Raw genomic sequence first — 24,923 nt, 5'->3', positions numbered from 1 at the left:
GGCCTCCAACTCAGAGATCCCCCTGCCTCTGCCTCCTGAGTGCTAGGATTAAAGAAATGTGCCACCACTGCCCAGCTAAGCTTTACATTAAAAAAATTATTAGTGGGGTTGAGGATTTAGCTCTGTGGTAGAGCGCTTGCCTAGCAACTGCAAGGCCCTGGGTTCAGCCCCAGCTCTGAAAAAAAAAAAATTATTAGTGTGTGGGAGAGACAGACAGATAGACAGAGGCAGACAGAGACAGAGAATGTGTGTGTGGGTGTTGGTGCACACATGCCGTGGCCTATATGAGAGGGTAGAGGTTAGTTTTGCCTTCCCACCTTGTTTTTGAGGCAGAGTCTCTCATTCGTGGCAAGCCGAGTACTCCATGAGCTTCCCGGCCATTGTGCCTCCCTCCTTGCTGCAGAAGCATTCCGAGGCTACAGATGTGAGCTGCTACATCTTCTCCTACAGGTCCCAGCTCAGGTCCACAGGCATGTGCAGCAAACGCTCTTATCCCTCTCCACAACTTCATCTTAACTGTTTTACTTATTTTGTTTTCTAAGACAGGGTCTCTCTGTGTAGCCCTGGCTGTCCTAGAACTCACTCTGTAGACCAGGCTGGCCTCGAACTCAGAGATCCCCTTGCTTCTGCCTCCTGAGTCCTGTGGCTAAAGGCCTGAGCCACCAACCACAGCCTGGCCTCTCTCTTTAAATGTGCGTGTTGGTAACCCTGAATACGTTCATAGTGTCGTTCAGACATCATTACCATCTCTCACTAGAACCTTTCCCATCCTACACATCTGAACATTTTTATCTTTTAGACAGTAACTCCCACCTCAAGCCCCTGGCAATCAGCAGTCTTGTCTCACACAAACAGGATCAGACAACATGTCTGTCTGTGTGTGAGATGTTTGCTTCACTGAGGTAATACTGATGTTTAGCCATACAGTAGCCTGTGTCCGAGTTCCCCTCTTTCTTTTTCTTTTTCTTTGGAGCTGAGGACCGAACCCAGGGCCTTGCGCTTGCAAGCCCTCTACCACTGAGCTAAATCTCCAACCCCAATTCCCCTCTTTCTTATCGCTGAATAATATTCGGATGCGTTTTGTTTTGTTCTGGTTTGGTTTCTTCTTCTTCTTCTTCTTTTTTTTTTTTTTCTTTTCTTTTTTTCGGAGCTGGGGACTGAACCCAGGGCCTTGCGCTCTCTAGGCAAGCGCTCTACTGCTGAGCTAAATCCCCAACCCCGGTTTGGTTTCTTGAGCCACTGTTCTCTTAGCTCCGGCTATCCTGGAACTCACTATGTGAACCAGACTGGCCTCAAACTCCCAGAGATCCACCTGCCTCTGCTCCTCAAGCGCTGGGATTAAAGGCGTGTGCCATCACTGGCAGACCCTGTTCCTAATTTTTTATTACATTTATTTATTTATTTTGTGTGTGTGTGGAAGGGGAGGGGGACGCACACACCTCAGTGCACATGTGGAGTCAGCCAACTGAGCGGGAACTGTTCTCTCCCCTTTACCAAGCCATTGCCAAGCGATTAGGGCTTAACATTAAAACCCTTTACCCCTGATCCATCTTGCCAGCCTAATTTTCAGGTTCTGCAGGCCTTGCCACGGCACCTGACTTCTTTTGCTTTTCAGCCTTGTTGTACTGTGTAGCCTAGGCTGACTTAGAACTAGCAACCCTGACTCCACCTATTAAGTGCTAGGAACCCACAAACCACCATGCCTGGCTCCTCTTGCATAACACCCCCATTTTGCTCTTGGCCTTGGGATTAGAGCCAGGATTTTGTCCATGCTAGAAAATTCTCAGCCACTGCTTTCTTTTTGAGATGTGTATATCTGTGTGTATGAACAGTAAAATAGCTTTTAAATTTTTAATATTGATGTCAGGGACAGGGGCTCACATCACTTTAAAAGAAGAGGGTTGGGGGAGGGGTGGGGACTGGAGAGATGACTCAGTGGTTAAGAGCACTGACTGCTCTTCCAGAGGTCCTGAGTTCAATTCCCAGCAACCACACGGCGGCTCACGACCATTTGTAATGGGATCCGATGCCCCCTTCTGGTGTGTCTAAGGACAGTGACAGTGTACCCGCATACATGAAATAAATAAATAAATCTTTTTTTAAAAAGGAGAGCCAAGAAGGTCAGCCAGCTCTACATAGTGAGTTCCAGGCCAGCCTGGATTACAGTTGAGAATTTATTTCAAAAACAAAAACAAAAAATTCAATCAAGGGGCTGGGGAGATGGCTCAGTGGTTAAGAGCACTGACTGCTCTTCCAGAGGTCCTGAGTTCAAATCCCAGTAACCACATGGTGGCTCACAACCATCTGTAATGAGATCTGATGTCTTTTCTGGTGTGTCTGAAGACAGCAACAGTGTACTTATACATAATAAATAAATAAATAAATCTTTAAAAAAAATTCAATCAAATAAATGAAACTCAAAAAACTAGTCATCTAACAGTCATTTCTGTCAGTGGTCGGGATTGAACCTACTGCCTCACTACGAGACAACGTGTCCGTGCTCGCTGAGCTACAGCCATAGCCCAAATGTCACTGCTTTGTTTTGTTCTCCTCGCCTCAGTCATACCTGGCACACATGCTGGGCAAGTACTCTGTCACTGTCTGCCCCCCAACACACACACAGGCACGCACACACACAGGCACGCACACACACAGGCACGCACACACACGCACACATGCACGCAAACATGCGCACACACACACACACACACACACACGCATTCCTTGAATCTTAAGAATTTTATTTCTATGCAAAACATAATTTTATTTGCCCTGTTTTAGTGGCAAATAAAAAAAAGCAGTGATATTCATGAGATATACTTCAGGAAAAGTCATTAAATTTTTTTAAACTCTGAATGTGGTGGTACACATGGTTAATCCACGGTATGTTCCTGTAAGGTTCTGGATTAAGTCCCCGGGGAAACACGGGTGCTAGGCAGGTGTGTGTGTGCACACACTCACATACTTAAAGAACAAACACACATATTCTAGCAGAGTATATAGTAGTGCATGCCTCGGTATTCAGTTTGGGAGGATCAGGGTTCAGGACCACCTCAGATTCATAGGGAGCGTGAAGCATGTGAAACTCTGTCTTCACAAAAAGATCAAAACATCAAGGATATCACAGGAAGACCTACAGGATCAATTTACCTGGGCCCATGCTCACAGAAATGAACCACCAACCAAAGAGCATGCATGGGCTGGACCCAGGCTCCTGAACATGTATAAGAGACGTGTAGCTTGGTCTTCATGTGGGTCCCCTAACAACTGGAACAGGGGCTATCTCGAACTCTGTTGCCTGTCTTTGGATCCCTTTGCCCTAGCTGGACTGACTGGTCAGGCCTCACGGGGAGAGAAAGGGCTCAGTTCTGCTGTGCCAGGGTGGGTTGGTACCGATGAAGGGTGGGGTGGAGGAGGTGTAAGGGTGGGACTGGGAGGAAAGGAGGGATGGGGATAGGGTGTGATCAGGACATAAAGTGAGTAAATAAATTAATTCGTGAGAAAAAAAGATCTAAACAAGAACAAAGCAGTGATGGTTTAGAAAGCAACCTGGGTTTTCTACTAAGCGCAAGTGCAAACTCTTTTGAAGGAAACAGAGAAAGGCAGGCATGATGGTACAGAGAGAGTTCTCTGAGTCAAAGGTCATCCTGGTCTATATACAGAGTTCTATACAGTGAGGCCCTGTTTCAAAAAGAGAGAGAAAGGGGTTGGGGATTTAGCTCAGTGGTAGAGCGCTTGCCTAGCAAGAGCAAGGCCCTGGGTTCGGTCCCCAGCTCTGAAAAAAAAGAAAAGAAAAGAAAAGAGAGAGAGAGAGAGAGAGAGAGAGAGAGAGAGAGAGAGGAAGAGAAAAGGGTGTAGGGAGAGGAGAGGGACTGAGTGTGATTTTTTTGTTTTTAGTAAACCAGGCTGACCTCAAACTCCTGAGTGCTGGGATTAAAGGTCTGTGTCGGGGTTGGGGATTTGGCTCAGTGGTAGAGCGCTTGCCTAGCAAGTGCAAGGCCCTGGGTTCGGTCCCCAGCTCCGAAAAAAAAGAAAAAAAAAAAATAAAGGTCTGTGTCACCACTGCCCAACAAATGTACAAATTTAGTAAAAATTTTTAAGAAAATTAGAAAGATATATATATATGTATATATATGTATATATACATATATATGTGTACACACACATATATATGTATATGCATATATATATATAATATATCCTACCTTTAATCCAGGATTAGGGAGAGGCTGGAGGGTCTCTGTGAATTTGAAATCAACCTGGTCTACAGAGTGAGTTCCAGGACAGCCAGGGCTACACAGAGAAACCCTACCTCAAGCCAAAAAGGGAGGAGGGGCAGACTAATGGTATCTCCCTCATTAGCTGCCCTGTTTTCGGAGAGCTCTTGAGTAAGGAGGAGAGAAGAACTTCAAATCTATACGTGAGCTGGACTCCACCCACCAAGGATGGTCCTGAAGTACAGTGTCTGGGACAGAAGAATAATATTTCTGAGTCTTCTGTGATGGTAACCATGCCTGGCCTTAAGCTGCACTGTGTGTGAGGGAAGTCTTCTAGGCAGAAATCCTTAGCCCCACTTACCGCCGCAGTGTAAACACACGGTGAGGAATCAGCTCAGTTAGTGCCTGGTGGCTGATACATAGTCCAGGGCAGAGGATTGGACAGAACACCACGGTCATATTTGTCATGTAGTGGAGGTATTTACTATGTGCCCTCCAGCCATCCTGTCTGTCCTACAACCTCAGAGTGTCCCTGAGGGCCCTCATGATCTTTCACTCTGGCTCTCACAGGTCTCGCCTGGCCCGGCCACTGACCAGAGATTAGACAAGTGGATGGTTAATGCCACTGACGTCAAGCCTGGCTGGATGACCACTGGGAACCCGCCCATGGGCAGCAGCACGGTCCATGTGACCTGGGCTCATTAAACTGCTTCAGTGGCCAGAGAAGCTAGGGGCCAGATCTCAGGGGAGAGAGAGGGCAGGCATACCAGACCTGCAGAAGCAGGCCTTGGCCTGGAAGCTACCAGCTCTAGGGGCCCAAGCTGGGGAAGACTAGATCAGGGGACTTGTGCATTCTGTGGTGTGACATTCAACTCTGATTATGCCCGGAGAGAGCCTCCTAAACACTGAACAACGAACGAGTGTAGTCAGGAGCACAGCTCTGGGTCTTCCCCTCTGGAGTGTGAAGCGAGATTCCCCTCTTCTGTGAACCCTTTTAAGTCCCCAATTTGTTTCCTTAACAAGTATCTCACCCTTATACATAGCCTGGAACCTACGAGTGCCAATCATACAGTGTACAGGGCTCTCCCTAGAGAGCTCTTGTCCAGCCCCGACTTGTTGCTTCCATCCCCTCGGCTGAGTCTGGTCCTCAGGCTCCTCCTCCACTGCGATGTCATTCATTCATGCACTGATTCCGAAAGACATTTGTCATCTACGTGTCCCACGCAGAGCGCATGAAGATGCTGACGCTAGAACTGAGTGCGTTGGGGGGGGGGGTGTTGATTGGACAGCCACTGAAAGGCCTAGAAGAGCTGGTTCTTTGGTGATTTGGGTACCTTTGAGTGCTAAAGGACAAATCGGAGGTTGCCAAGGACTTAGGACTGTGAGGATCTGAGGCCGGTGAAGCAAGGGCAGAGGCACAGAAGCATGACATTTGGCATGTTCTTAAAAACAGAAGGACCGAGTGTGGTCAGCCAGGCCGTGTCAGGAGTGGGCTGACCAGCAACAGGTTGGGGTGTGTGTGTAAGGGAGGAGCCTGCAGATGCCCCCAGAATGTGTGGATCCAAGATGGCCTAGGTTAGAAGCGAAGATGGGGCATCAATGTTCCAGAGGGTCTGGAAGAAATGGGTAGCATGGTACGGTGAGAAGGGCCTGGCCTCATTGGAGGTTGGCCAGGTAAGGGCTAAGGAAGAGGCAAGGGGGCGGAGCTAATACGATCTAAGGAGACTCTGTAAGATCCTAGGATTCTAGGTTCTATCCCACATGGCTGGCAGTCTTTTAGGCCTGTGTCGGAAATGTGGAAACCAGGGAATACAGGCAAGGGCTGGCCTAATGCCACAGATAATAAAGCTTTGCCTTTCCTGAGAAAGTTACCCCAATATGGCGGTGGGATACAAGGACAGGCATTTTCTCAGAGCTCTGGAAGAAGGTGCCTGGCTGCTCTATCCTGGCTGTGCAGCTAACATAGACTGGGCTGGGAGATTCCGCAGGTGGTGAGGAAGGCCTCAGAGCTCTGTTTACCCTGGCAGGGTTCCAGGCCTAGCAACAACAAACACTGGCCCTTCCCCCAGCTTAAACATGATTGGCCTTACCCAGGGACCCCCTCATCACATTAGTCTCCAGTCCTCCCACAGCAGCCCAGCCCAGCCAGTCTCTGCCTGTTCAGTTTGGACCAAGGACTCCAATGTGCACATGCTGAGTGACCTTGAGCATACTTAGGACCCTCAGGAACTGCTTGTGGGTGCCACTACCCCTTGACAAATATCTCCTTTGAGTATCCAAGGTGAATCTGTCTCAGCCATTTCTTCCTCCCCGCTCCGAGGTGCTGGGATTGCAGGCATGTGCCATCCTACCCACTTTCTCATGCTTTTTTCCCCGAGGTTGGGAGTCTAATGGCCCTTCACAACGTGGTAAGTAAGCTCTGGTCTGGCAATTATGTCAACCTCGGCTAAGGATGCAAATCTTTCCTTCCTGTCATCTAGCTACCGGAAAGGTAGGTTGGATGGCCTGAGTTCCTGGAGCTGTCACCACCCCAGGGCCGTTTCCCGCAGTTCCCTCAGCTCCCTGGCCCTCCTAGGCGGCATCTAGTCTGTTCATGGCTTATAGCTTTCTCTTTACCCTGCTTCTCTCTGGCCAGAGGGCAAGTCAGATATTTCTTTCTGATACAGAGGGAAACTGAGGCACGCTTGGGCTTGGCTGTGGTGGTGCTGTGAGTCAGCAGGAAGGGAATCCAGGACTTCTAGATTTGAGGAGTCCTGACTCCCAGCCCGGGGCAGGGAAGGGCTGAGACCTGGCCTCTGAAGGCTTCACAGCATCCGGAAGTAGATATGACATCAGGAGGTAGATATGACAGAGAAGTCCAGCTTGGTGGAGAACAGCAGAGGCCATGGAATTCAACGGATCAGAGCCAGTGGCTGAGAAACAAGGGGCACAGCTGTCCTGAGAGTCGTCTCCAGCCCCTATAGCCTGAAAGGTCAACACCTCCCCTACCTTCCTACCGGACCACCTGCCTCGGAGCACAGGAGCCCTAGGTGGGAAGCAGGTAGAGATAGCACTGCCTGCCTGCCAAGAATGAGCCCCCTCCTCCAAAAGTCTCTTCCTCACAAGTCCTGCCTCCCTCTCCCCATTTCTGATGAGCAGGCTGACGGCAGTCACTCACTCCTAGAGTGGAGGGCATAGGGTAGGGCTTGAAAAGAGGCAATGTGCTCTCCCCTTGTTTTTGCTGTCCCAGCCCATATCTGCTTCAGCCTCAAGGATACTATCTCGGGTGAAGAAAAAACTGATTCAGATAGCCCCTCTCCCACCACTGACAAGCAAAGGCGGCCCAGGCAAGGTAGAAAAGGCGTAAGTCTGAAAACCATCCATTCCAAGCCCCTCGCTGAAGTTTTAAGCCTATCGGTATTCCTATTCCTGTTGGTTGAAGATCTCTCTCTTCGGGGAGGCGGCCGGGGGTTGGCGGGGGTGGGGGTTGTGTTAGAGAAATGTAGGCAGAGTGTTTCAGGGGTTCAGGGCAGCCGCAGTCCTCACAAAGATATCTGCTTTGACCATCCTTCAAGGCTCAAGCGACCCCAGTCAGGCTTTTATACTTATAGGCTCCGAGGGCACCGAGGGCACCAAGGGCACCGACTGCCCCTTTGAGACAAACCGGCCAGGGCCCCGCTCCTCCCCAGACCAGCCCCTCCTTCCTCGGGCAGCCTGGGATTGGCGGGTCGGGGGCGGGCCAGGGGCGGGGCCGGGAACCCTTCATCCCCTGCCGCTGCAGTTGCTGCTGCAGCCCTGCGCTCAGCCTGGAGCAGAGCAGATCTCACCCTCTGGAACGGAGTGCTGAACGTGCCCACCACGAGGCCAGGTACGGCCGGGGATATAGAGCCACCAGCCCAGGGGTGCTGGGCGGGCCGAACCCACTATAACTCCCCCAGTCCAGAGTGGGCTCTGGGCAGCTTTCCTTGTACCCCGAGACCTGGGCAGGCGTCCCAGCTTTCCGAGAGTCAGAATCTTGCGAGCTCCAGAGCATAGGTTTGTGAGCCTGCCGGTAGGCACCCAGCTCCAAGCTTGCGCCAGAGTGCCGGGAGGGGCACTTCGTTGATTCCGCTTCTTAGAAGAGCTAAGCAGGACAGAAGGGGACAGCAGCCCGGGGTTAGATCCACAAGACGCCTAGTTTGAGGCTCAGTGGACCGACTTCCCGAGTCAGGACCCGCGGGCACCAGCTAAAGAACGGCCGGGAGTAGACTCTGGAGCGCTGCCCCGACGGGCGCCTGAGAGGCAGATCTGCCGGCTGGCACGCCGGCAGTCCGGGTATATTTATCCCGCTCTCTGGGCAGTTTGAGGGCAGATCGGGCCGGGACGCCTGAGGGGCCGCGGGGTACATGCTGGCCCCAGAACCAGTGCCATTTGCAGTGAGGCCAGCGGGCACTGCTTGTGGCTCTTATGGCTCTTTGGCCTGAGGGCGGGGTGCAATGGTCGCTCCTGTCCACCTGTGGACCTGGCTGGCCGAGGTGTGAGTACTAGCCAGGGCCCAGGATTCAGTTTTCACGAACCCGCCCCTGTTGGACTGGCCCCTTCTATTGGCTACAGCGAATGTGTGCCGTTTGTTTACACTAGAGAAGGGGGCCAAGGATGGGCACGTGAGAATTGCGCCCCAAGCCTAGCTCCCCCTCGCCACGTGGCCTGAGACCTGCATGCAGGTCTTCCTTCTCCTGTTTGCAGAGGGAGGGGGCCTACATCAAAGGCTCTTGCACCCTGAGGGTGGAGGACATCTCCAAGGCACCCTTCCTTTAGTCCCCAAGTCCTGTTCTTACCCATTTTGCTTTCTCCATGTCCCGCCATTATTTTGTCCCCTGATACACAGTCTGGGATGGGGGCTTATTTTCCTGAAGAGAACCCAGGCCCTTAGAGCGCTCGTTGTGTGTTAGAAAGCTGGATAAATCCAAGGATAGTTCGATTTAGAAATAGCGAACATCTGCACAGCTGTGGAAACCTGGGAAGCCCCATCATGGGAGGGATCGGGAGTGCATAGGGCCATGCCTGGCACGTTAGGGAGAGGCTGGGATAGCTGAATCAGGAATGGTAATCTCTGATTTCTTGAGCTTGAGCACGGACCGTGTCTCTAGGAAAGATGAGAACGGTATGTCTCAGAGCTTCGTTCTGCCTGAGTCTGGGGAGCCCACCTCCTCACTGACTCTCGAGCCATCCTGTTGAGTGTGGATTCTTACCCCAGGCTTGCTGTATCCCACAGCCCAAGGCTCCAGAAAGCCAGGCCGAAAGAGTTGCTTAGTCCTGTACTTGTATCATGGTCCTTGGAGCCCCGGCAAATGGGGAAGCAGCCCCAACGAAGGCAGGTAGATCATGAACTCCAGACTGGACCAGGAAAAGATCTGCCTGAAACACACCCTGGGAGTCTGCACTGGGTGTGAGTGGAAGCACAAAGAGTGAGGGCAAAGCGTGTTTGCATGGTAGTGCTTGCTAGGGACTAAATGCCGTGTAGGCATTTGTGTGCACAGCAGGCTGGAATGTGGTGTGTGTGTGTGTGTGTGTGTGCGCGCGCGCACGAGCGCTGTTGTAGGAAGGGGCCCTGTGGGAAGAGTTCTATTGTAGACATCACCAGGGACCGGGTCTCACAGAGTAGGAAAGTTAAACTGAGAACTTATAGAGAGGGCTTTGAATCCATTCCATTCACTCAGTAATGTTTATTGAGTACCTACTATGTGTCTTACTCACAATGTGATGGGTGGAAGCATACTGAAGAGTTGGGCCTTTGACTTTGTGTGGGAAGACAGACAGACACAGGAGGATAGGGTGGGAGCTCTAAAGGACCAAGCAGCTTTTCTGGGGGCCAACGGGAAGGACCAGCTGCTGGGGCAGGAGGGGCTTTCCTGCCAGTGGCCCACGGTTGCTTGGCTTTGAATTTCCGCTCTGCGGGCCACGTCCTGTACACAGCCTCTCAGCCAGCACGTCTGCACCTGTGTGTGACCACTGACAATAGGAGTCACTTCAGCTGACCACCGCTTCTGCTAGTCTTTTCCTTTGTTCAGGTAAATAAAGTCTCAGGAACCAGCCTTGAGGTCTCTGAGCTTTCTAGTAGATCCTGGCCTTGTGACCTTCCTGGACTTGGCTCCACTGGATGTGACATGGCATCTGGTTGGCGGGCTATAACTTGAACTTATGGAGACCTGAAGATGCAGTGGTGGCCTTGTGGAGTCCTTCCTGGGTTCTGCCTAGACACTCCATGATACCTACAGAACCTGACACACACCTGCCTCATACCCTACACATGGCCATGTTGGCGCCCTCTCCTTTCTTGCTCCTTCTAGGACTCTGTCTTTGTTGGAGCAGGGGTTGTTTGATTGTTTGCTTTGGTTTTGTGTGGGGTTTTTTTTGTTGTTGTTTTTTGTTTTTTTGTTATTTCAAAACAGGGTTTCTCTGAATCCTGTCTGTCCTGGAACTTCTTGGCAGACTAGGCTGGCCTTGAACTCACAGAGATCCACCTGCTTTTGTCTCCCAAGTGCTGGCATTAAAGGTGTGTGTCACCGCTGGCCCAGCTCTGTTTCTGTGGTTTTTTAAGACAGAGCTTTGGCTGCGCTGGAACTTGCTATATAGATCAGGCTGGTCCCTAACTCATAGATATCCCCCTGTCTCTGCCTCCCAAGGGCTAGGGTTTAAGGTTTGTGCCACTACCCTTGTGGAGCTCTGTCTTTTGCTGGCCATTTCTTGGCACACCATCTTCTTAACTTCTCTCATTGTCTCTATCTCCCTGGCTGAATAGCAAACCATCTACTTATGTATGATTTTTGATTATTTCTGTTTTCTTTTATCCGTGACCCTGTATATCCACCCATGTTTCTCTAGCTCCCTGGGCCCCTATCTGTCTGGCTGGTTGTCTGTCTAGATCAGTATGCATGGGCGCATGTGTGAAATGTGTGTTTTCTTTTGCATTCTCTCCCCTCAGATCTTTCCTCTATGCCTCAATCCTCCTGACCTTGGATGTCTCCCCTCCTCCAAGCTGACCTTACTTTAGCCCCCCATCAGGGTCTACAATGAGTCCCAAACTGCCCCAGGCCTGTGTTCCAGTTTTCCTTGAGGCCAGAAGCCCGGCTGTCCAAATATTTGGCCACCTCCAGGGGATTCCGGGTCAGCCCGGAGGAAGATGGACTGGCTGGCGTGGGGTCTCCCCTGCCTCTTGGGGGCCACAGTCACGTGATGTTCTGTCCTTTGCCTCAGCAGGACTTCTGGCTACACATCCCTCTGAACAAGCTGGCAATGGGGTTGGGGGAGGGGGCTGCTGCTGGCTCTGGACAGCTTGGACTGAGAGGTGCTGGCAACAGTCTCCCTTAGAGACTGAGCTGCAAGAGTCCAGGTCTCGGTGGGAGATGAGGCCAAGGTGGCTTGTAAGCATCTGCCTTGTCTAGGAAATGTACCCTGTCACAGGAAAGTCTACCTTCCGGCCCCAGCTGGGCTTCTTAGATCCTCCTAGATGCTTCCGGATAGCCAGAACACAGGCACAAGCTACACAGATCCTGGGGCCAAGGAGCTGAGGCATGGAGTGGCTAGGGTGTCAGTGTTCCAGACTGTCACCTTTTCCCTGACTTTGCCTGCTCTTGCACACACACACCTCTTCATGACAGCTGTGCCGGCCACACACTGGCCACATGTCTCATCCTCCTGTTCTATTGTGTCAGCAATGAGGTAGTGGTTAAGTACAGGCTGGGGTCTTCTATCACCAAAGTATGAAGCTGCGGCCTGGGGGAGGAAGGAGGCATGACTGACTGCTCTATCAGTCTACCTGCCCTGGAGCTCAGTCTCCTATAGCAGCGGCTCCCAGCAGTCCCTGTGGCGGTGTGTTAGGGACCTACAATTCAAACATGTCAGCCATGTACTAATTCCCCAGTAATGCACATTTACTCCCAAAATGGAGTCCCCTCTTTAAACCTGGAGAAGCAGGTCTCTAGAGATAATCTGACATAATGGCTAAACTGGAATAGCAGTTTCTCTACCATGAAGCCCCTACTAGGAGGCTCTGTGACCTTTCACCCCAAGCAACTTGCTTCTTACCAGGTCTTCCTTGGGCTAAGGTCAAGGCTACCAAGACGTAGGAAGGCTGAGCTATAGAAGTGAAGTTCATGGGGTTGGGGATTTAGCTCAGTGGTAGAGCACTTGCCTAGCAAGCACAAGGCCCTGGGTTCGGTCCCCAGCTCCAAAAAAAAAAAAAAAAAAAAAAAAAAAGAAGAAGTGAAGTTCATATGACATCCACACCCCCATCAGAACATATGTTTGCAGGACTGGGAGAAGTACTGTCCACCCTGTAGCCAGCCCACACCTGCAAACCCACTTAGGTCCCTGAGAACTGAGGAGAAAAATGGAGCCTAGGGACTCGGATAGGAGAGAACGCTGTGGTTCCCATAGTGGCTGATGCAAGCAACCAGCCCATCCTGGCCTGGATTCCTGGGCCTAGAAGTCTTTAATTAGCCAAAGTCAACACCTGCCGAGGTGTGCCTGATAAATTCTCACTCTGTGATGCCTGCGTGGGCAGGCAGGCATTACTTGATGCACCGTCCTCCTGATGCTCCTCCCTCCCATCTCCCAGCAGAGCAAACAAGCCTCCAAGTGGTGTGCTGGACCAGGCCCTCAGCTAACTGCCCATACTGCTCTGACTGATACCATTCTGGTGGCCTGGCCGAGGGCTCAGCGATCTCCCTATCCTAAGGCTTGACCATTCTTTGGAGTCCTCTGACCAGCCCTTGGAGGTGAAGCCTCACAAGAGCTCCCTCATTCTGTCTTTGGCTTTGGTCTAGCCTCCCAGGACCCTTAGATATCAGGGGGCAACAAGGTCCTGGTTGAGGGTCTCTGCGTTGTGAGGCTGATCCTGGCTGGGGGCTAGTGTGGGTTCTCACCACCATTGGAGACAGCAGGCTTAAGGTAGGAGCCGTGAGACGGGCTGGCAGCCTTAGGAAGTATTTGAGATCCCCCTCATAGGATAAAAGCCAATCTCCACTCTGCAGCTCTGGTCCTGAAACCTGCCTACGCTGAGGTACAGACCTTGACTTAGCCTCTATGGCTCTGGAAGGTTTGCCTATGCTCACAGACTCTTCCCTCTCCCCTCACCGCCTGCTGGTACCACACCTCAGAGCCTATGTGCTCCCTGCTTAAGCCTCTCTTCCTTGCTTCATACTTTGGAGCTTCTGAGTACACTGCCTCTTCCAGGAAGCCTTTCTTGATATCTCTCTCCCCTAACTTTTTTTTTTTTTTGCACTGGACTTTTAGGGATGGAACCTTTGGTCTTTTGCATGCCAAGGACTCTACCACTTAATTATATCCCTAACTCCCCTCTCTTTTTTAAAGCCCCAGAAGAATTGCCTCACATCCAGTTGCAGCAGAAGATGTAAAATGTTGGTGGTTGGGGTTGGTTGTAGTGGAACATGGAAGGACATCACTTCTACCCGATTGGAGGTCATTTAAGGACAAAGATTCTGCATCCTTCCTGGGATCTCAGGGCAGCCTGAGGCCCGGCAATGACTGGTTATGAATAATAGCCATCAGGACTCAAAGGCTTTAGCCCACATCCTGAAAGGGGACAGGGAACCTAGAGCCAGAACCTTAGGCACCTCCCATAGCCATTCCACAGACTTAGTCTCCCTGGATGCAGTGCTAGGCTGCTCCATATCCCGATGCCAGAATAGAATGAAGCCCTGCACACACCAGCCCAGGCAAGCCCTTGGGGGCCTCTGTCATTATGACAGAAACAGTTGCTTGGTCTAGACTGCTGACTCAGCACACACCGAGGGCTTGTCCCAGCTTGCCCAGGGTGGGGACCGAGCAAGGGCAACCTACTGAGTGTCAGGGGGCTTTGGAGACCTGGCAGTGGTACCTTACACCTAGGTGAGATCCTGGCAAGGTAGCATAGAAGGGCAGCATGAGGACAGCCTAGGGATGATGGGTGATCTACAAGAGAGAACCCTAGAGGACAGGTCCACATGGCCAGGGTCCTGGGTAGGTAGGCTGGGGTGATAAAGGACTCAGAACTGACAACCAGGGAGACAGACATAGGTAATGGTGCTGGGCGTGGAGTTCCCAGAGCTAAGGTATTCGAGGTCTGAGCTCTGGGCTAGGGCAGTGGGTGAGGGTGCTCTCTGGTGGGTGTCGGGAGAGATGTCTACATGGTGTGGGGACCTAAGGCTGAGCCTGGCTCCCTGTAGGATTGAGGATCAATCCTGGGTGTTTATTTGAGCTCCGTGGAGCATCCCACTTCATAGAAGGTCCATTGGGAGCCAGAGTAGGGGGAATGGATTCAGAGCTGCATTTGGGGTACTCCGTTTGCTTCAGGTGCAGCCTCTGGCGTTCCTGCCTTGCAGAGACAGCCCTTTCTGGTCTCCCGTCTGGCTCAGTGCCCCTCCTTGCCACTTTAGCCTTTTAGGATGTCCTGACAGAGCCTGGGTTCAGTTTGCCCAGACATCTGGGCACGGTAGGTAACCCCTGGCCCCAGGGACGGGAGGGGAGCCAGTGAGTTGTCTGGGCAGTGCTCGCTGCGGGGCAAGGAAGCTGGATCATCTGCAGTTCAGCCTGGCCAAGCCCAGAGAGAGAAGGGGCACCCAGCAGTGACATGGGCTTCTCCTCAGCCGGCCAAGCCCTGAGCAACTCCTGGTCCAGGGACATGAGAACTCTGTTCAGAGAGTGGCTTGGATGGCAGGCCCCGTGGATTAGGGGCTCCCTGGCAAGAGAGGAGATGTTAGAAGGAAAGCAGGGCTGTGAGGAGCATGAAGAGCAAGTGGCCCATGAACTGTGTGCCCTGGGGCATCCATTTCCTGGAAGGGCCCCTGAGGGCCTTTCACCACAGCCGGGCTGGATGAGCCCAGGTGTCCAGCCCCAGCACTGCCTCAGGCCTCCTGGCTCTGGAGGGGGCACCCTCTGCGCCTGCTGTCCACAGCGCCAGCACTCAGCCCACAGAGAGCCCTTTGTTCTGACTGCCAACAGAGCCCGCCGGGCAGCTGGGAACAGAGCCCACACCCCTCACCCTCTCCCAAGGCCTCCAGCCGTCGGGTAGTGCCATTCTAGGTTGGCCAGGAGGCCCCTGGCACACAGGACCAGTTCAGGAAACTGTGTCCCAGGACTACTGTGAGGAAGGGGATTCAGTCCAAGGCGCACATGCCAAGTGGGGTCAGAACCTAGGGCTTAGCATTCAGGGCTTCTGGTGCCATTCAGGTATCGGCTCAGATCAGCCAAATGACCCTCACTTCACAGGTAGAGAAACTGAGGCCCCTGCAGCTTGCTTGGACTAGTCGATGTAGGGGACTTATTGTCCCATCAGGATGTCCTAGGAGCTCAGGTGTTCAAGTTCTGCTCCACACCCCAAAGGCCTGGGGAAGTGGCAGGTCTCGGTGAGCTTTCATGCACCCGTCAGTCCCAAGTGACATCTCAGAGATGTATTACGGCCATTGGCTTCATGTGGGAGACCAGACCGTGACCCCAAGGATAACCAGAAGAACTGATTGATCCACAGATACCTGACGGTGTTTGTGTGAGAGCGGTGCTCTGGGGTGGTTTCAGAGCCATGGAGATACCCCGACAGACAGAGATGGTGGAGCTGGTGCCCAATGGCAAACACCTGGAGGGGCTTCTACCAGTGGGCATGCCCACGGCAGACACCCAGAGGTAAGCAGAAAAGGGAGCTGGTGGTGGCTCAGAGCATCCCTGGGCAGAGGGACAAGACACAGGGCTGGGACTGAGTCCCATGCTCTGGCTTCCTCTTACAGGGCTGAAGACGCCCAACACTGTGGAGAGGGCAAGGGCTTCCTTCAGCAAAGCTCCAGCAAGGAGCCACACTTCACCGATGTGAGCCGGGCAGCCTGAGGGAATTGGGGGGCTGTGGGGAAACTGGCCTCTGGTGCTGAGGTGCTCTGGGGAATGCCATGGTAGGCTGGGAGGCAACAAGGAAGAATACCACAGTGCACCCCGCTTCCGCTAACTCCCCACTTCTCTCCATCCCGCTTTGGTGCCTGCAGTTCGAGGGGAAGACATCGTTTGGGATGTCGGTGTTCAATCTCAGCAACGCCATCATGGGCAGTGGCATCCTGGGGCTCGCCTATGCCATGGCCAATACGGGCATCATCCTCTTCCTGTGAGTGCTTCTGAAAACAGCCCTAAATAGCTGCTGACCAGGACCTTCCAGCTCACTTTCCAGTGGGTGGGCACTTCTTTCCCTGCACCCAGTCCACCGCTGAAAAAACACCCACAGCCAGGCAAAAATACCTCACTGTTCTTCAAACCCACAAGCCCAGGCTTACAGGCCTGACTCTGTTCTACTACGTTTACACTCGATGGCTGAACCCGTGTGGCCAGCCCTTGTGTGGCCACACGAGGCCTTGATTTGGTGGCTCTGCCCTGAAGCCTGACTGGAAAACATATTTGTCCCAAAGACTCAAGAAGAAGAAGAGGTGCTTAGAGGACAGGCACAGGACACTCTTGACCCAGAGTGCCCCGACCCGGGTCGTACTGCACCCTGGGTCAAAGAGAGTAGCGTTCACAATGTCTCTTGACTTGCACCCTCTCCGTCGGGGGAGTTCAGACATTTATGTCACAGACCCCTCCCTCCTAGCCTCCTCTAGCCCATCACTCCTTGTTTGCCAACCCGGTGGCCTTTTTTCCTCCGTGTCCCCTAGGTTCCTGCTTACGGCGGTTGCCCTGTTGTCTAGCTACTCCATTCACCTGCTCCTCAAGTCTTCTGGGATTGTGGGTGAGCTGTTTGTAGGCTTGCAAAGGGGTGGGGCTGAGGTGACGAGGGCCAAGCCCCCCAGCTATCCTGACTTCCTGTGTCTGCAGGCATCCGTGCCTATGAGCAGTTGGGCTACCGTGCCTTTGGGACCCCAGGAAAGCTGGCAGCAGCCTTGGCCATCACGCTTCAGAACATTGGAGGTGAGGCAGTGCTGGGGCAGCAGTAGGCAGACTGGGCAGGTCTGAAGGTTGGTTGGTTCAGCTGACCTCAGCGGCTATCCTCCTGCCTCCTTCCCAGCCATGTCCAGCTATCTGTACATCATCAAGTCTGAACTGCCTCTTGTCATACAGACCTTCCTGAATCTGGAGAAGCCAACCCCGTGAGCATGGGAAATGGGGGTGGATGTAATGGGTACCCAGCTAGCTTGATAGAAACAAGGCAGAAGTACGGCTGGGGAGAGCAGAGGGCTGCAAAGAAAGCTGCATTCAGTTCCTGCTTGTGTGCAGAGCATCCAGGGAAAGCCCGGAGAGACCGAAAGCGGGCCCATGTGACCCAGGACCCTGCATATGAGCAGAAGGGCCTCAGGCTTAACTCTAAGCACCTGCTATTCCTGACCATGGGGTCACCCGCCCTAGCCGCCACTACCAAGAGATTAAACCCAGGGCCTGTGTGGGGGTGCCTGCTACTTAGCTAGCACGGGCTGAACATCAACCTTGTTTTGTATTTAGGGGAAGGGATCAGAGGCTTTCCCCTGCTGTGGACAACACAGTGCCCACAAGCAAAGGGGCTGTGCCTGAGAACAATGCTGAGAGGAAAGGACTGGGGATGTGCACCTAGGGTCCCACTGGCTTTTCCCTAGGAAGGGCCTTGAATTTGCCCAAGTCCTGCTCCTCTTACCCTTATCTATGCCCCGAGTTCATCTCCAGGAGAAAGAAAGGCCAGAATAATGCAAGATGCAGGTGCCGAGAGAGACCACAGGGGGCACACATTACTTGCAAGTTCCTGAGACCCCCACCCCCCCTAGAAAATAAAGATGCTCCCTGAGCCAGGTCCTTTCAGGGGACTGGACCCAGGCCTCTAAGACAACACTACCAGCAACTGTAGTCACAGGGGACCTGCACGAGCTCTGTCCCAGGCCAGCTCACCCAACTGAGGAGTGTGGCCATGGGCCCATTTTAGATAAAGCTTAGACAGACTTGGAGTTAGGGTTAAATATTCATTTGGGCACACAATGAGGGTCACTGGTGTGCAACTAGAGAAGCTGGTGGCCCCATGGCAGACTGAGGAGCTTCTTTCTGACCAGGGATTCTGTTGTGGTAAAAATATAAAAAATTTAAATAAGTATGGATGTCTCTTATCCCGCTAGACCCAGCACCTCAGTGCCCCAAGATATCTGCTAGATATCACATCCCAACTCTACAGCGGCCCAGTATCTCCTGCTGCCGCACACTTTCCTATACTCAAACCGTCACATAAAAGAAAACACAACACAAAAACCTTTGGCCCAATTGATAAGATATAATTGCCCACCTAAACATACAAAGCCTGGTACCACCCATCCCTTAAAGAACATTAACAACAACCTGTAAATACATAGAGCAGAATCTTTTTTTAAAAATATTTTTATTTATTTATTATATATGAGTACACTGTAGCTGTCTTCAGACATACCAGAAGAGGAGGGCATCAGATCTCATTACAGATGGTTGTGAGCCACCATGTGGTTGCTGGGATTTGAACTCAGGACCTCGGGAAGAACAGTCAGTGCTCTTAACCACTGAGCCATCTCTCCAGCCCTTTTTTTTAAACATTTTTATTCTGAAGTGGAATATGTGTACAGGCTCAGGAACTATATGCTGCACAGATCTGAGAAGAAATGGATGGAGTGATGCTGAAACAGTTTTGAGACAGGGTAGTCAGATGCTTCATTTTAAAACAGTTTTTTTATTTTTTTTTTTTATTCTTTTTTCTTTTTTCTTTTTTTTTTTTTTTTCGGAGCTGGGGACCAAACCCAGGGCCTTGTGCTTGCTAGGCAAGCGCTCTACCACTGAGCTAAATCTCCAACCCATAGAGCGGAATCTCAATGTCACCAGCCATGGCTTCTCGCCCTCTCCCTCCAGTCTCTCTCCCTTTTCCAGTCTCCTCCTCTTTCTTCAAACTTCTCTCCCGCCCATCCTTCCTCTCACCCAATGACAGGCCTCCTTCTATCCTGTACCTGCCCCTCACCTGTATTTTACAGATGCAATGGGGAGAAGGTTCTGGTGAAGTCACCTGAGTCCTGAGCATGTGACTAGGCAGCAGTCCTTGGGGCAGTGGAATTAGCATCAAAATACAGATAACTCCAGGGCAAACCACAACAGGATTCCGTCTATTCCTACAGGGTGTGGTACATGGATGGCAACTACCTTGTGATCCTGGTATCCGTCATCATCATTCTGCCCCTGGCACTAATGCGACAGCTTGGTGAGACAGCAGGGTCACACTTTAGGGGGACACCAAGGGACACCGGAGAGGCCGGAGTCTCACAGTTTCCCTCCTTTGCAGGCTACCTGGGCTACTCCAGTGGCTTCTCTCTCAGCTGCATGGTGTTCTTCTTGATCGCAGTGAGCCACCCTCCATGTTGGTCAGAAAGATCAGTGGCCCAAGGGAGTCCTTTATCAGAGGGAGGGGGTCAGGGTCTCTTGGGAAGCTGGAGTGAGAAGACAGCTCTTCTAATCTTGAATATGGTTTCCCAGTCCCGTTGCTGGCAGCTCTGCCTGACTCTGCCGCTCTCGCGTTTCTCCACCCCAGGTCATCTACAAGAAGTTCCAAGTGCCTTGCCCACTGGCACACAACTTGGTCAATGCCACAGGTAACTTCAGCCACATGGTGGTGGTGGAGGAGAAGTCGCAGCTGCAGAGCGAACCTGACACTGCTGAAGCCTTCTGCACCCCAAGCTACTTCACACTCAACTCACAGGTTCCAACAGGCCACACCGGGCCAGGGGAGTGGGGAGGGGCCGGGTGGGCAGGACTGCCTTGACATAATCCTCTGTGTCTCCAGACGGCATACACCATCCCCATCATGGCCTTCGCCTTTGTCTGCCACCCTGAGGTGCTGCCCATATATACGGAGCTCAAGGAGTAGGTGTCTGCGGCTGGGGGAGGGGCAGCGGTTGCCTTGAGTTGGTCTGGAGAGGACAGATGTGCTCTTGGATGTCTGTCTGGAGGGAGATAAGCTGAGACTCAGATCACCGGACCAGAGGTCTCCATGGTTGATAAGAGTGGGAATCAGAGTCAAGAAAGAGACTGGGGGTTGGGGATTTAGCTCAGTGGTAGAGCGCTTGCCTAGCAAGTGCAAGGCCCTGGGTTTGGTCCCCAGCTCCGGCAAAAAAAAAAAAAGGAAAAAAAAAAGAGACTGGGGAGCGGGGTGGGGGGACCCTCCAGTATAAACGGGTGTCACCGTATGGCTCAGCATGCTACTAAGTCTTGTCTCTTACTGTCTGCAGCCCCTCCAAGAGGAAGATGCAGCACATCTCCAACCTGTCCATTGCTGTCATGTATGTCATGTACTTCCTGGCTGCCCTCTTCGGCTACCTCACCTTCTATGGTATGGCTGGATCGGCGCGGGTGGGATCAGGGGCCAGGCTGGGAGGCAAGGGCTAGTCGGTGGCCACAGTGACTATAGGCACTCGCTAGGTGTGCAATGCCTGACTGTCCTGCAGCTGTGGAGGTGAGTCTGAGTACCACTCCCCACAGTGTCAGGGTCCACCGCCCCCTGGCCTGCTGACCACCCTCCCTGCCTGCCACAGACGGGGTGGAGTCAGAGCTGCTGCACACCTACAGCAAGGTGGACCCATTTGATGTGCTGATCTTGTGTGTGCGCGTGGCCGTGCTGATAGCGGTCACACTTACGGTTCCGATCGTTCTGTTCCCGGTGAGCCAGCAGGCAGGTGACTGGGCAGGCTGAAGGGAGGGTCTCACGCAGGCCACTAGACTGACGGTTCTTCCCCCTGCCCCAGGTACGACGGGCCATCCAGCAGATGCTGTTTCAGAACCAGGAGTTCAGCTGGTTGCGGCACGTGCTTATTGCCACCGGCCTCCTTACTTGCATCAACTTGCTGGTTATCTTCGCCCCCAACATCTTGGGCATATTTGGGATCATTGGTGAGAATCGGACCCTGCTGTGTGAGCTGAGTAGAGCCACACAGCATTTCACTTCTACAGATCCTGGTAGACCCCTGAGTTCACACCCTACATTTGTGAGAGATGTCCCGCTGTGTACACAGTTTGGCCTCCTGCCTGAAATCTTGTCCTTACTATTATAATCCATTTGGAAGGCTCAAAACCCCCGAGTTGGTACTTTTTAATAGATGATGGTGTGGATGCCCAGGCCAAAGTCTCCACAAAGGATCTCACTGGGTTGGGCATGGTACCATGTACCTGTAGTCTTAGCTTGAGAGGATACAGGAGACTCGCTTGAGCCTGTTTAAAACTACCACAGACAGCATAGCAAGACACTTCGGACAACCACAAAAGATCTCATAATGTCTTAGCCCATTTTACATATGGGGAAGCCAAAGTCCAGTGTGATAAGAGGGACATAAAAGCTACAGTTGATGAGTGGAGAGACCCAATTTAGCTCCAAGACTGTTAGACTCCAAGTTTGATGCTCTGTGACCCAAGTCATAGAACTGATTCCTTAACCCTACTCTTCAGTCCGCCTTACTGATCTGGGGGCTGAGAATTGTGATTCTCTTGGAAAGATTGGCTTCCATATGTTCAAAATCTGAGTCAAACTGAAGTCCACAGATTGAAATGCATTGTTCAAGGGATGGAAAAGTCTTTCAGGAAACTGTTAGTCAGCTCTTTGTCTCTATAACAGAATACCCGAGGCAATTAACTTATAGAGAAAAAAAATGTAAGGCTGATGAGGTGGCTTAAAAGTGCCTGCCACCAAGCCTGACAACTTGAGTTTAATCCCTAGAACTCACATGGTGGAAGAAGAGAACTGAGCCCTGAATGGTTGTCCTCTGATGGCCACATGTGCACAATGGCACACATGCAGCTACACACACACACACATATACCTAGCAATAAATATAAAAACTGAAAACGAGAGAGAGAGAGAAGGTTGAAGGACTGAGGACATAGCTCAGTTAGACTGTTTGCCTGACTATGCATGCATGATGATCTGGTTAGACTTCAGCACATGTAAACAAGCGATTGCAGCGATATTCCCAGCATTGGGAAGGTGGGGACAGGAAGAGCAGGGGTCCAAGGTCATTCCTGGCTATACAGTTTGAGCCTGTCCTGGGATACGTAAGACCTTGTTCCCAAACAAACAAAAAGGTTTATTTTGGCTCATACTTTTACAGGTTTCAGCCATGATTGACTGGTACCAGTTGATTTGGGGACTGTTGTGAGATAGCCCATCCTGACAGAAGTGCATGGCAGAACAAAACTCCTTACCCCGTGGCCAAGAGCTAAAAGGGAAAGAGGAGACAGGGCCTTACAGACAGTCCTCTTAAGGGGCTCATATGCGTGCCTAAGGATCTTCCTCAAGGCTCTGCCTCCTAAAGGTCCCACCCCCTTCCAAACAGCACCAACTTCAGAACCTAGAGACACCCCCAAGCACTTGGGCCTCTGAGAGCATTCAAAATCCAAATTATAAAAAGCTGTGTGAGGAAACCAGTATTCTTGCATGTGTGTGTGTGTGTGTATGTATGTATGTATGTATGTATGTATGTATGTATGTATGTGTGTGTGTATGTGAGTGCTCTGCTGCATGTACATCCAAATGTCACAAGAGGGCATCAGATGCCCTTATAGATGGCTGTGAGACACCATGTGGTTGCTGGGAATTGAACTCACGACCTCTGGAAACTGCTGAGCCAGTTCACCAGCCCCAGGAAAGGGCTTTGTAACTTTCTTTTCTTCATTCATGCATGTTTTCTTTACCCACCAACACCATCAGCCTTGTAGCTGATGGAGAGAGAGCAAGAGAGAGAGGTTAGTGGGCTCCTCAGAGTCAGGCAGAGCTCTCCCCCAACAAAGAATATTTGACCTCCCTGGGAGTCCACTTCAGACCCTGGCCGATAGGCGAGCGTGAGCGGCTGCCGCTAAGTTCTGCTCTTTGCAGGTGCTACATCTGCTCCGTGCCTCATCTTCATCTTCCCTGCCATCTTCTACTTCCGAATCATGCCCACTGAGAAGGAGCCTGTGAGATCCACCCCCAAAATCCTGGTAGGAGGGGCCTTGAAGCCCAGGGGCTGGGGTAGAGCTAGGGGAAGTGTCCGTATCTCAGGCCTGACTCTCCTTTCTGATCCTCCACAGGCCCTTTGCTTTGCTGCGGTTGGCTTCTTGCTGATGACCATGAGTTTGAGTTTCATCATCACTGACTGGGTCTCTGGGACCAGCCAACATGGAGGAAACCATTAGGATGACCTCCATCTTGCTCTGTTTATTCCTCCTAGTACCCCCTGCCCTCTCTCTCTCCAGCCCCTGCTCCCAGCCAGGGGCTAAGGAAGGGGAGAAAGACAGGGGAGAAAGACTCTGTAAATACTATGGCATTTGGCTCCACCCATATCCTCTCCGTCGGAAGGTTTTTGTTGAAGAGCCAAGGCCCTTGGACCACCCCTGCTGGGCTCCAGAGCTGCAGGGGCTTCCTGCACTAGGAACAGGGTGGGGCTGTCGCCTTAGATCCCACCGAAACCCTCCATCCTCCTCCAGCAGCTGTGTACACTGAGGCCTAGCAGCCACCTCCTGAGGTCACACAGGCTGCAGGGGCACACAGAGCCAGAACCCAGGTCTGAAGACATCCCCTAGTCCTGCTGGGAGCCCACAGTCCCTGGTCTCCAGCTCCTTTTCCAACACTTGGGGCCCCAAGTCTTAGATACAGGGGCCCTTCCTCTTCCATCTCGTCCGTAGGAGACACTGTCCCAACCCATATCTGGGGTCAGCAGGTTCTGCTGAGGATGGGGCTGGTGTGTACCCCCAGAGATCCCTGCTGTTGGACCTTCACCAGTCCTGGGGAGGCTGGGACTCCCACACCTCAAGCCCGGGCTATGACTTACATTCCACTGCTGGGAGAAGAGAGGCGGGGCCCAGAGTATCCTGCCCTTGGGAGTCAAAGACCCTAGGAGCCAGGCTGGCACAGGGATGGGGAGGCTGGCCTTTTATAAATATTATATGCAGACCGATTGTGTTCTATATTTTTGGTCTCCACAGTCGTCGGGTTTCTTGAAAATAGGGTAGGGATCAATAACGATGGTTGGGGGTGGAGGGACTGGAGGTTCTCCTGTTCGCTTGCCTGTGTGAGAGTGGGAACTGAACAAGACCCTCCACCCCCACCCCACCTCCCGCCTGTCAGACCAAGCAGTGGCGTGCTCAGACCCAGTTCTGGGCCTGGGCCAAGTTCAGCACAGACCTGGCTTTCTCACGGGGTGAGGTGGGGAGGAATTAATGAGCTCCAGGAAGTGGGACAGAGAGAAGCCTGCGGAAGGACGCAACGTGAGGTGCATCCCCAGCAGCTCCACGGGGTCTGAGCTGTGGGTAGCTGAGCTGTGCAGAAGCCTCGGGATAGGGCCCGCAATCTACCAGCTCTTGGGCTTCCTGTCAGCTCTCGGTCAGGCTGAAGACAGAAATCCAGGGATCCTTTCCCTTGTAGGACTGATTTTTTTTTTTTTTATTGATAATCAACACCTCTATGAATGAAGGTAGGCTAGCGAATCTCACTGGAGTTGGGATAGTCCTGAATGGCTAAGTCCGAGGCAAGGCAGGGACTTCGAGGAGGCAGAGTCAGATATCCTGGCCCAAGTGGGACTGGGAAGCTACCCACGGCAACTCGCAGGCCTGAATCAGCTACAACCCAAAGGGATAGAACTGCCCAGACCTTGGCACCAAACCCTCATTAGGAAAGACCCTGAGCTGGGATAGGCCACCAGCGAAAGGACAGCAAGAAAAATCCAGTTTGAACTTGAAAGGCAACTGCCAGCTTGGGAAAGCCCTGAAGAAAGAACTTCTTCA

The 24,923-nt window shown here is 52.2% G+C and overlaps 1 protein-coding gene across 4 annotated transcripts; it reads left to right on the top strand.

The window, feature by feature from the left end:
* The first annotated feature begins 6,317 nt into the window (after positions 1–6,317).
* Slc38a3 (solute carrier family 38, member 3) lies at positions 6,318–24,094 on the top strand. 4 transcript variants are annotated; one of them, XM_063264946.1, is made up of 16 exons: positions 6,318–6,625; positions 15,706–15,857; positions 15,959–16,037; positions 16,208–16,323; positions 16,865–16,938; positions 17,025–17,117; positions 17,215–17,296; positions 19,298–19,380; positions 19,462–19,520; positions 19,708–19,875; positions 19,960–20,039; positions 20,405–20,505; positions 20,708–20,832; positions 20,918–21,062; positions 23,038–23,141; positions 23,232–24,094. In XM_063264946.1, exons 1-16 carry the CDS (start codon positions 6,608–6,610, stop codon positions 23,334–23,336), a joined length of 1,584 nt encoding a protein of 527 aa, XP_063121016.1. In that variant the 5' UTR covers positions 6,318–6,607; the 3' UTR covers positions 23,337–24,094. The 4 variants fall into 4 exon arrangements, 3 of the variants coding, with proteins under 3 accessions (XP_063121016.1, NP_665719.1, XP_038936800.1); NM_145776.2 differs by lacking the exon at positions 6,318–6,625 and adding an exon at positions 8,027–8,064 and having other exon boundaries at positions 23,232–24,066; XM_039080872.2 differs by lacking the exon at positions 6,318–6,625 and adding an exon at positions 8,136–15,583.
* Positions 24,095–24,923: the final 829 nt, after the last annotated feature.

This window comes from Rattus norvegicus, chromosome 8 (assembly GCF_036323735.1).
Source record: "Rattus norvegicus strain BN/NHsdMcwi chromosome 8, GRCr8, whole genome shotgun sequence".
In the NCBI taxonomy this organism is placed as follows: Eukaryota; Metazoa; Chordata; class Mammalia; order Rodentia; family Muridae; genus Rattus; species Rattus norvegicus.
The sequence above is the reverse complement of the archived record's forward strand: the minus strand, read 5'-3'. Positions and strand labels throughout refer to the sequence as shown.